Raw genomic sequence first — 12381 nt, 5'->3', positions numbered from 1 at the left:
ATGGCAGTAGTGGAACAGGTATCTGGACCCTCCGGTACCCCCACTATACGGACGTTATTATGCCGTGATCTCGATTCCAAGTTCTCACATTTATTTTCCAGCTTGGCCACGGTATCAGTGAGACACTCAATGGTGGTCTTCATCGCGGTGATTTCTTCAGAGCACACTGTGAGCGCGTGCTCCATTTCTCCGACCGAGTTTTTAATCTCTGACACTGTAGCATCAGTCGCAGCTTTATCGTTTGCCAACTGCGTCTTCACAGTTTGCAAGTCGAGGTTAATGGTAGCCAAAGCATCGCCAAGTTTTTCATGCAGTTCCTTTTTAAAAATATCTGCGATCTCTTTCCTCAACGAGGCCAGCAACTCGAGTTTGAGGGCAGCAACGTCCAAATTAGCGGACGCGGAGGCGTCTTCAGATGAGGCCAGAGGTTCACTCGAGGCTGTGGTCTCGGTGCGAGAACTGGGCCGCAACTGTGACTGAATCGTCTTGCTCGTTTTTGCAGGCTTTCCAGACATTTTAGACATAATCTAAGTTGTATACTGACCGCTGAAGTTACTAATGAGTCGGGTAATAATAAATATATAACCCAACCGCGCAAATAAATAACAATTTTAACTGGAATCGGCAGGAGCTTCAAAACTCACGTCTTACTCCATGGATGCTCAGCAGCGCCCCCCGAATTTCTGACTTCTTAACCACGTCTATACGGTGACTGTATGACTGGACTTGTACCAGTCTGGCTGCATTCCTTACCACAGTCTTTTCTGTGAGCCACTATGGTCCTGTTCCTGTTTTTCAACACTGGGAGAGGGCCAGTAGCAGAGAGCTGTTAAAATTTGAAGTCTGGAGTCCCCTCCAACAGAGTCATATAAGAAATAGGACTAACAGGTTCAGATCAGAGTGAGAGACAGAGCAGGATCACCATTTTATGAGAGACATATGAGACCCCTTCTATTTCAGAGGAAAACAGTGAGTATGTGAGTCTGTGCTTTAGATTCAGAATGATCAGAATTTGAACGTTAACTTAGTTAACACTAACACTTATTAACCTCATTAACACCATTAGATGGTGTTAATGAAGACAAACATCAAAAATAGATATATTTAGTCATTCTACTGTACTTTCACTTTCCAAGTTGTTAACAAGGTCTATATGGTTATTGTAACAATTGTCTGTTTTACTGTTGTCTGAACTTTTGCCCTGAACTTCTGTTTGTGCAGCAAAATTATACCACTTTGGTTCAGCAGCAACTCACCTCAGATTACCAGAAAACATGACCAGGGCAAACAGGCACTGCACTTTTTAAGGCTGTGTTCTTATCCGAGAGGTTCTGAGGAGGTTTATCCTCAGCTATAATCTTACAAATTCTAGGAACTAAGAGATAGCCTACCCTGGATTTTAAGAACACAGTAGTTGAGGCAGATTACAGCATAAAATGACTCAAATTCACTAAGATCCTGTTGGGTTAGAGCTGTATAGGTGAGATAGTGTGGGTTAGACCATTTACCATGCAATATACTGTAAATATGAAAGTTTAAGGTTCCTTTATTCAGCTACTCTGAAATGAGGACATGAAATGAGGCACCCTAAATAAAAGGGCTGTAATTCATATTTGATTCATTAAAGTGTAAATGTAATAAATCTCAGATTATAGCTTCAATTCTGTGCTGCAATCTCATAGTCCTTGAGTGCATTTACATGCATTTAATAATCCAATCATAACTGGATTTCTCTAATTAACTGATTATTCAAATGGTCATGCAAAAAGCATACTCAGATTTCTTAGACCAGAATTAAGCCTAGAAATCAGATTAAGAAACCTAATAATATAGATTATAGCTCAATAATCTGCTTTCTAAGCACATGTATAGCCTTACTCTGATTTCTGTCCATTTGAATTGCATATTACTAATAACAATTATTTAACATGTAGATTGTCAACACAAAACCGAGTTTTGGGGATCTGCTGATTTATTGTATGGGATGTGAACACTCTGGGCACCACCAGTCTGTGAAGACAGAGACAAACACACAGTGTGCAGAAACAAACTGTATCTGAACCTGAGCTGGAATTCATGCTTCTGCCATGATCAGTTTGAACTGACGTTTGACCTAAACAAAACAACTCGAGGAGCCGGATTGACGCAGGAGATCTTGGGGTATGATAATTTATTAACAAAAGACATACAAACTAAAGAGACAAGATCTACACAAAACTAACAACAAGACTAGTAACTAGTAAACTAAACACAAGAATACAAAACATGAGATAAAGAGGAAGATCTACAAAATACCAACAACAGGAACAAAACTAGGGCTACATGCAATGATCAGCAAAATACAGTGTAAAACACAGAGTTTTAAATACACAAGCAAAAGAGGGATCTAACGAGACACAGGTGAACCTAATACACAGGGTGGGGCACAAGGTACAGGTGCGTGAAGGTAAACACAAAAAGTTCAAAGAAAAAAACCAGGAAACAAACCAAACAAAAACAAGAGGGGTTGCCGAGGGAACTGTGAAAGGACTTTCTAATCTTTCACATCTTTTAAAACTGTCTTACTCTCTCATTATAATTGTTTTATTTTGTCAATTCTTGTTGCTTGTAATTACATTCTGGCATATTTGTGTATGTTTAATGAATCTCTATAATGTAAGGTGACATTGAGTGTCCTGAAAGGCACCAATAAATAAATAAATGTATTATTATTATTATTATTAATATTAATAATAATAATAATAATAATAATCATCATCATCATCATCATCATCATCATCATTTGAATGTTTTCCTGCAAGTTAACACAGTTAAATATAAAACATGGGTTTTGGAATGACAAATATTCATCCTGCAGTTTAGTTGTCTTCTGACCCAGATTGCAATTGAATATGTTTCCTGCATTATCTGTGTTTGAAGGTTTGCAGCTATAATCTGTGGAAGATATGACCTCCAGAATGAGTGTCTCTGGGGAACAGCACACACAGAAAGGAGAGAGGTGAGAATAACACATGAGACACACATGGGGGAACCAGCCAGGAGTGAGGTACAGTCACCCTGGAGTGAGGTACAGTCTCCCTGGAGTGAGGTACAGTCTCCCTGGAGTGAGGTACAGTCTCCCAGGAGTGAGTTCCAGTCTCCCAGGAGAAAGTTACACTCTCCCAGTCTAAAGGTAATGAAGGACTGGATAAGCACCTGGTAGTCTCTTTAGAAACACTCAAACCTCCAGATGTTGTGAAGGAGAAACCTGCACAACCAAAACAGGGTTGGAACATGAACCCAGAACAATAACAGGTGATCCACAGACACACAGAGATTCTGCACCCTCAGAGTGAGCAGAGTTCTCACAGGGTCAGTGTGGAAGTGAACTCTGGGTCTGTGAGATGACTACTTTACACCACAAATGTGACACCATTTTAAATTAGACTTTGGCAGTATGACATTATGGAAAACAACAAATTAATCCCACCATTCCCAGCTGCTTATGGGGGATATGAGTTCTAACTCTGGAAATCTTGAAGTTCGGTTTGTAAAATATTTACTATAATGTAACTTTTACTATTTGCTATAATATTGGCTGTAACAACTTGCAACATCTTTATGTCATGTTAATTAAAAAATCATCTACATATGTGTAGTATTTTTGCATTATATATGTATATTGTACAATGTAAGGTATGTGAGCTACTGAGGTAATGATGATGTATTATGTGTGAAGAATTAAAATATTGTTATTCTCATATTTCTAATCTGGATGCCTTGAAGATCACTTCTTACAGTTTTTTACGACTGCTAAAATGGATTTGTCCATGTGACGTTTGGGCGCAGCCAAGGACGAGACACTGAATCCTCTTTTCGAGCACACGTCACTTTAATATTCAACAGATATTGCGCAATAGCACACGTAGAACAATAACACAACGTGAAGACTTTAGACAACGACGAGCACAGGACACTGCACGAGCGCACATTAAATAGACAAACCACATTAGCCCCACGTGATTATGAGACGAGTCACAGGTGAGACGAATTATCACAAGACATAACCACAACCACGTAGATCCGCAGACGATGCACGTGGACAACGTATACACACGCCCAAAAGGGAGGGGCCGGGGTCCTCAACGTGACAGATGCCCCCTCCAAGGGCCCTACCCGTCCCGGGGTGCCAACAGGACCGAGTGCCCCGAACCCACGACGATGGGCAGATCTGACGCGCTCAGTCCTGCATCTGGGAGGTGAACGCCCTCTGTGAAGCGTTCGCCACGGACCGCCTAGAACACCCTCCCTGGGAATACAGGGGAAAAGACGTTAGACAAACACAACGGAACAGACACGAATACACACACAAGTACATTCACATATAGAGGAACAAAAGGGAAAAAGGGGTTTGGTACACATAAGAGGCACGGTGGCGCCGCTTGCTGGCGTGCTGGCCCTTCTATGGCCGAGTAGCATAGCCTGGCATCTTTCGGGTGTCTCTGGTAGGCTCGTCGTTCTGTGACGTTCGGGCGCAGCCAAGGACGAGACACTGAATCCTCGTTTCGAGCACACGTCACTTTAATATTCAACAGATATTGCGCAATAGCACACGTAGAACAATAACACAACGTGAAGACTTTAGACAACGACGAGCACAGGACACTGCACGAGCGCACATTAAATAGACAAACCACATTAGCCCCACGTGATTGCGAGACGAGTCACAGGTGAGACGAATTATCACAAGACATAACCATAACCTCGTAGATCCACAGACGCAGACGATGCACGTGGACAATGTAAACACGCCCAAAAGGGAGGTGCCGGGGTCCTCAACGTGACAGTCCAATCTTTAGTCACATTTTCAAAACTCTAAACGCAGTGAACCCAACATCAGTTTTCAGTGGCTATACAATTAGTACAATTAATGTTGTTTTGGCACAAAATGCAGTAATTTTACATGTTTTTATAATGCTTAAATTTTCTATACACACAAGGTTATCCAATAACAAAATTCTGGATCATTTTTGTCTTATTTACAATTGCTTGCACACAGCATGTCAAAAATGAAAACCTTAAATATTGTATAAAATGTGAAGTTCTGCAAAAACAAAGGCAGCTGAAAAGCTATTGTCAGGTTGTGGGGGGGCCCCCTGCCGGTCGCCCCCGGTTACAGCGGCAGCGGTCCTGTTTTGGTCACGTGACGTTTGTCCCTCAGGTGGGCGGGACCCGTGATCCAATCTCACCTGAGGGTCGTTTGTTCGTCTATACAGTATATGTCTTGTCTTTGTACCAGTTGACTGCTGGTTATTATTTCCTACATTTGGAACAATGCATGGGTTTTTGGTTTGCATACTTTCTATTAAACCATCCTATTTCCCTGAGACTTGGCGTGATCACTTCCTTTTTAGTTGCTCACCCTGCCCATCACAGCTATTTTCTGTAATTCATATTTTTTGCACATATAGACCAATGAAATAAAATGAAGTACAGTAATATACCGGGTCAGAGAGGAGCAAATATAACAATTTGTCCTGCAAACTCAAGTGCTGGTTTGGTCCTTCACAAATGCCAGATTGGTCCCTATAACAGTGACCTCCTTCTTTCATTTTTGAATGAACTCTACCAACAACTGGTTCCAGACGCAGTTATGGAACAGGTGGGATGAAACACGAGGACATTTGTGATGTGACAGTGTAGCATTCTGTCATTCTCATGTCATCACAAACTGGTTTATAGACCATCCAAGAGTGATGTCCCTTTTCCTCCAACCCTACTCGCCTTTCCTCAACCCCACTAAGGAACTTTTTTCAGTACGGAGATGGAAGGTGTATGATCATCGGCCCCATGGCTAAATGTCCCTCCTGGATACAATGGATCCCAGCTGCAGAGACATTTCAGCTGAAGACTGCCAGGGGTGAAAAAGGCATACCAAACTTTTCTATCCCAGGTGTATGGCAAGGGCTAACATCAGATGTGATGTGGATGAAAACATGTGGCCAACTGCTGAAGAAATTTAGATTACACGTAACAAGACTGTTCAGTTTTGTATCCTGTTTTCTTTTCCCCTTGTGTGGCTTTTTTTGTATATGTGTATATTTACACATATTGGACCATGGCTAATTATTTTTACAATTATGATAATTTTCTGGGTTAGGTCACAATTTTCAGTAATGTCCCTAATACAGTAAAATATAACCTTTACTACAAAACTGTTACTGACTCCTTTTTTGTCTAATCTACATTCCATACAGTGGCGGACTTACCAATTTGGGGGCTCAAGGTGAATTTAGCTAAGGGGCCCATGAACATTAATATGCGAGAAATAAGTTAGCTAGTCAGGGGGCCCCTACAGTGGGCTGCAGTGGGAGGGGCCCAAGGCAATTGCCTAGCAATGCCTCTATGCAAAGACTGATTCCATCTGATTCCATATAGTACCCAATAGTAAATATCACTCATTGCAGGGCTCTCAAGTTTAGGATTCATGTCAGAGTGTGAGAGTTGTTGACGGGGGGTGGCTAACGTTAATTGTTGAGCGGGGGGGGGGGGGGGGGGGGCGAATGTGAGTTGTTGAGCGGGGGGGGGGGGGGGGGACGTGAGTTGTTGAGGGGGGGGTGGCGAACGTAAGTTGTTGAGCGGGGTGAGGGTTTGTATATCGCGATCGATTGCCAGTGGAGGGCAACATAGATATGGATCGGAGGTAAATAAACTAGATTTTTTTTTCTCGCCGTGTGAAATCGGAAGTGTGGCGTGTGACCGTGTGAAGACGGTCAAATGCGTGAGACTTGAGAGCCCTGCTCATTGTGTAGACAGTATGTTGCCAAAAATGTACATTTGGGAAAATAAATGTCCAAATAAACTGTAAAATGTCTGTTTGCTGGGAGAGAGTAAAATATTACATGTAATACTGTTTCTGTATTTCCATAAAATGTTACTTTTTTTTACAGTGGTTGTGCAGTGATTGACTATGTTCATCTCGAATAGAGAATCTGTGCTAGTGTTTGAAAGAATGATTGGATAATGAACCAGGTTTGCTGTGTTTTAACAAAGTTGGTGTATAAAGCGAAAACTTTGTTTGCGTTGTGAAATGCAAAGTTGGTATTTAGTTAAGAAAATGTGCGTTTGAACAGGATATTAACTATTTGGCTATTTGTATGAGATAAATGTGTTGCTGTGAGTTTTGAAAATATATCTCAAGTATTGGGAAACGCATGTTAGCAGTCGTAAAAAACTGTAATACCAAGGAGTGTAATATTGGCTATAATTGCTATACATTTTCCAAAATAAATTTGTAATAATAAATGTAAAATTAAATTTCCAACACTAGACATATATATTAAGTTATATTTTCACCCTTGTCGAAAATTATATTGTGTTTTCTAGTTTGATTAAGGGTAAGAGATCCGAATCACCTGAACCCAGCTGTGTGTCCATGACGAGTGATGAATCAATGGAAAGTCCATTTACATTCACAGAGGGAGACATTCCTAATTTGTTCAGGTAATGATGCTGTAGGAATGTGAGTGTTGTACTGAGTTCAGGTAATGATGATGTATGAATGTTAGTGTGGTACTGAGTTCAGGTAATGATGATGTAGGAATGTGAGTGTTGTACTGAGTTCAGGTAATGTTGATGTAGGTATGTGAGTGTTGTACTGAGTTCAGGTAATGATGATGTAAGAATGTGAGTGTGGTACTGAGTTCAGGTAATGATGTAGGAATGTGAGTGTTGTAGACATGAAGTGTATGAGAACACCGAGATGGAGAAAGTAGTTAAAGAAGACATGATGGTAATAGAACAAGATGGAGACAGTAGAGTTAAAGAAGACATGAGGGTAAGAGAGAGAACACAGAGAGAGAGACAGTAGAAACAAAACTTGTGAGTAGAAAAACATTTTAACTTAATGTTTATAAATATTCATCTGTTTTCTCTGTTAAATCTAAGCTAATAATGTTAAATTGATATGTGTATAGACAATATAATAGACAGATGGTGTCCAGTATTTATGGTTTTAACTACATTTTTTCCCCAATGGTGTGTGTTAGTTTATTACAGAGAGAGAGAACAGACTCACCTAAACCCAGCTGTGTGTCCATGAAGAGTGACTGGTCAATGGTCCCTCCATTTACCTTCAAAGAGGGAGGGTGTGGTAGTGATGGGAGATTAGAATGGTTTCCTAGTTTAGGACAGTGTTCCTCACTCCCAGTTCCACCTGATCAAACTCACTCAGCTCATCATAAAGACCTTCATGAGTTGCACCAGTTGTATTGGAGCAGGAAAACACTAAACTGTGCACTGGATTATGGGATTAAAGCAGTTAATCCAGCACTGGGAGTGAGGACCATGAATTAGGGGATTAAAGCAGTTATCCCATCACAGGGAGTAAGGTACACTGGATTAGGGCATTTAACCAGTTCATCCAGTTTGCGCAGTCCAATATCTGCTTGTGTGTAATGGTTTTGTTCAGGTATGAATGTGGTACACATTCCCCATTAAACTCAGTATTGTGTTTGTCCACAGTGAACAAAAGGAGAAATTAATGTTGTGCAGTGGTTACAGTGGTTGTGCAGTGATTGACTATGTTCATCTCGAATAGAGAATCTGTGCTAGTGTTTGAAAGAATGATTGGATAATGAACCAGGTTTGCTGTGTTTTAACAAAGTTGGTGTATAAAGCGAAAACTTTGTTTGCGTTGTGAAATGCAGAGTTGGTATTTAGTTAAGAAAATGTGCATTTGAACAGGATATTAACTATTTGGCTATTTGTATGAGATAAATGTTTTGCTGTGAGTTTTGAAAATATATCTCAAGTATTGGGAAACGCATGTTAGCAGTCGTAAAAAACTGTAATACCAAGGAGTGTAATATTGGCTATAATTGCTGTACATTTTCCAAAATAAATTTGTAATAATAAATGTAAAATTAAATTTCCAACACTAGACATATATATTAAGTTATATTTTCACCCTTGTCGAAAATTATATTGTGTTTTCTAGTTTGATTAAGGGTAAGAGATCCGAATCACCTGAACCCAGCTGTGTGTCCATGACGAGTGATGAATCAATGGAAAGTCCATTTACATTCACAGAGGGAGACATTCCTAATTTGTTCAGGTAATGATGCTGTAGGAATGTGAGTGTTGTACTGAGTTCAGGTAATGATGATGTATGAATGTTAGTGTGGTACTGAGTTCAGGTAATGATGATGTAGGAATGTGAGTGTTGTACTGAGTTCAGGTAATGATGATGTAGGAATGTGAGTGTTGTACTGAGTTCAGGTAATGATGATGTAGGAATGTGGGTGTTGTACTGAGTTCAGGTAATGATGATGTAGGAATGCGAGTGTTGTACTGAGTTCAGGTAATGATGATGTAAGAATGTGAGTGTGGTACTGAGTTCAGGTAATGATGATGTAGGAATGTGAGTGTGGTACTGATTTCAGGTAATGATGATGTAGGAATGTGAGTGTTGTACTGAGTTCAGGTAATGATGATATAGGAATGTTAGTGTGGTACTGAGTTCAGGTAATGATGATGTAGGAATGTGAGTGTTGTACTGAGTTCAGGTAATGATGATATAGGAATGTTAGTGTGGTATTGAGTTCAGGTAATGATGATGTAGGAATGTGAGTGTTGTACTGAGTTCAGGTAATGATGACGTAGGAATGTGAGTGTTGTACTGAGTTCAGGTAATGATGATGTAGGTATGTGAGTGTTGTACTGAGTTCAGGTAATGATGATGTAAGAATGTGAGTGTGGTACTGAGTTCAGGTAATGATGTAGGAATGTGAGTGTTGTAGACATGAAGTGTATGAGAACACCGAGATGGAGAAAGTAGTTAAAGAAGACATGAGGGTAATAGAACAAGATGGAGACAGTAGAGTTAAAGAAGACATGAGGGTAATAGAGAGAACACAGAGAGAGAGACAGTAGAGACAAAACCTGTGAGTAGAAAAACATTTTAACTTAATGTTTATAAATATTCATCTATTTTCTCTGTTAAATCTAAGCTAATAATGTTAAATTGATATGTGTATAGAAGAGATAATACAACAATGGCGTCCATCGTCCATGGCGTATTTATGGTTTTAACAACATCTTTTCCCCAATGGTGTGTGTTAGTTTATAACAGAGATAGAGAACAGACTCACCTAAACCCAGCTGTGTGTCTATGAAGAGTGACTGGTCAATGGTCCCTCCATTTACCTTCAAAGAGGGAGGGTGTGGTAGTGATGAGAGATTAGGATGGTTTCCTGGTTTAGGACAGTGTTCCTCACTCCCAATCCCACCTGATCAAACCCACTCAGCTCATCATAAAGACCTTCATGAGTTGCACCAGTTGTATTGGAGCAGGAAAACACTAAACTGTGCACTGGATTATGGGATTAAAGCAGTTCTCCCAGCACAGGGAGTAAGGAACACTGGATTAGGGCATTTAACCAGTTCATCCAGTCTGCGCTGTTCAATATCTGCTTGTGTGTAATGGTTTTGTTCAGGTATGAATGTGGTACACATTCCCCATTAAACTCAGTATTGTGTTTGTCCACAGTGAACAAAAGGAGAAATTAATGTTCACCTCCAGAAACTATGTGGAGGCCATATTCAAGGTGCACGTGTGTGTGTGTGTGTGTGTGTGTGTGTGTGTGTGTGTGTGTGTGTGTGTGTGTGTGTGTGTGTGTCTCTTTCATAATATAGTGAAATCATACAAGAATTTTTCTTTTGGACATTGTGGTGTTTGTGAATGTCTGTGTTCATTCCTAACCAGGAGCTGGAGCACAAAGTCATCTCTCTGATGAAGAGGGAGCTGAAGAGGTTTAAGAAGATACTGAGTCCAGATTACCCAGTATGCTCTGGGGGAGAGGTGGAGGATGAGGAGGATCAGAGCAGTGTCAGAGAAGGGGCGCTGAAGATCACACTGCATGTCCTGAGGAACATGAAACACACAGATCTCGCCAACACGCTACAGACCAGTAAGTATGATGTCATTTCCGTGCCAAATGTAGGGGCACAAAAAAAACTCAGGGCGAAAAACAAACTTGCATGTTAAAATATTCATCTGGCGAGTGTAAATGCGAAAATCACGAGCACAGCAAGAAAAATTCCATGAGCGTTTGTGTTAGTGTGCGCACTCAAACTGTCTTTTTTCTCACTCAACTGTTTTATTCCTTCTCGATTTTTTGACAGTGCTCATAAGTTTTTTGAGCAATTATATTTTGTCAACTCTATAAGACCCCATTGCGTTAGTATCTCTCCCGGTGTTTTTCTCTATGATAAACAGATTTTATAGAAGTTATTAAGTGTTATTTAAAGGGGTGTGGCGATAAGGTGATTGACAGTTAATAGCTGAGTTGGTTGACATCTAATACCAGACGCTCAAACATGAACGCGTTCAACAGCAAAACTCTCGACAACAATACGCTCGACAGCAGTATTAAAACCTTTTACCTTTGTTTATTTTGTAAAACGTCAAAAGTGTCTATACTGGTGGGCGTATCCTAACGAATGTCGGGGCGGAGATACGGTCTCTGGCGGAGATATTGTCCTGCCTACCGGTTCTAATGCGCATGCTCTGGCTCCAATTTTCATCTACTGCGCAAGCGCATCCAAGATGGTGGTGTCCGTGCGGTCATCTTGGTGGCTTCAAAAGTTCACAAAGGGAGTCAACGGCAACGTACCGTCCATTATATATACGGTCACTGGTTTTGACTGAGCCATCTGGAATGGCGAAAGCAGCTTCTCGCATTGCCGGATCTGGCTCCATACATTGAATCTATTGACAAGACAGTCAAAAAAACAGTTTTTAATGGATTTTACTATATTTTACGGAGCCCGCAAGGTGACATCATGTAAAAAAATTATAACGCGTGGCCACGACTTATTAATGCGTGGGAACGAGATACTAATGTCGCCTTTCACACGCGGCAACAAAGTTTATTTTTTCACAGCAAAGCAAGCAGATCCCAGGAATGTTCGCAAACTGACTGCCCAAGGAAGGTAAACCTGGCTTTATATAAAGTAATACTTAATTATCTTGTTCGCACGCGTTAATTATCTCGTTCGCACGCGTTAGTAAGTCGTGGCCACGCGTTATTATATTTTTTACATGATGTCACCTTACGGGCTCCGTAATATTTGGCATCACCTGTTGCTGTATCCCCGTACACCAGCAGCCACCCCCCCGTCGCCGTATCCCCATGACGTCATGTCAAGCCCCCCCCCACATGTCAACGCCCCGTCGCCATATCCCCATGACGTCACATGCCCCGCCCCCCAATCTTCTCACCTTTTTAACCCCTAACCCATTTTCATGTCTGGTCTTTTCAAAATATGGTGGAACATGATAACAGTGGACAGACGAGTTAGCTACCCATCCAAGTTAAAAGTTTAAATTTGGGTTGATCT

General features: G+C 40.8%; 1 protein-coding gene across 3 annotated transcripts in view; it reads left to right on the top strand.

The window, feature by feature from the left end:
• Nucleotides 1–834: 834 nt before the first annotated feature.
• LOC143482201 (NACHT, LRR and PYD domains-containing protein 12-like) overlaps nucleotides 835–12381 on the top strand; it is a 36349-nt gene continuing 24802 nt past the window's right edge. The window contains exons 1-6 of one of the 3 annotated variants that reach the window (XM_076980491.1): nucleotides 835–969; nucleotides 2920–2998; nucleotides 7366–7482; nucleotides 8978–9094; nucleotides 10529–10586; nucleotides 10745–10949. In XM_076980491.1, the coding sequence (XP_076836606.1) occupies nucleotides 2946–2998; nucleotides 7366–7482; nucleotides 8978–9094; nucleotides 10529–10586; nucleotides 10745–10949 (550 nt within the window). In that variant the 5' untranslated portion in view covers nucleotides 835–969; nucleotides 2920–2945. Of the gene's footprint in view, nucleotides 978–2919; nucleotides 2999–7365; nucleotides 7483–8977; nucleotides 9095–10528; nucleotides 10587–10744; nucleotides 10950–12381 lie in introns of all 3 variants that reach the window. The other 2 variants (XM_076980493.1, XM_076980492.1) reach the window with 2 other exon arrangements.

The sequence above is a fragment of the Brachyhypopomus gauderio genome, chromosome 18 (genome assembly GCF_052324685.1).
Source record: "Brachyhypopomus gauderio isolate BG-103 chromosome 18, BGAUD_0.2, whole genome shotgun sequence".
NCBI lineage: Eukaryota > Metazoa > Chordata > Actinopteri > Gymnotiformes > Hypopomidae > Brachyhypopomus > Brachyhypopomus gauderio.
This window is presented reverse-complemented; position numbering and strand designations above follow the sequence as displayed.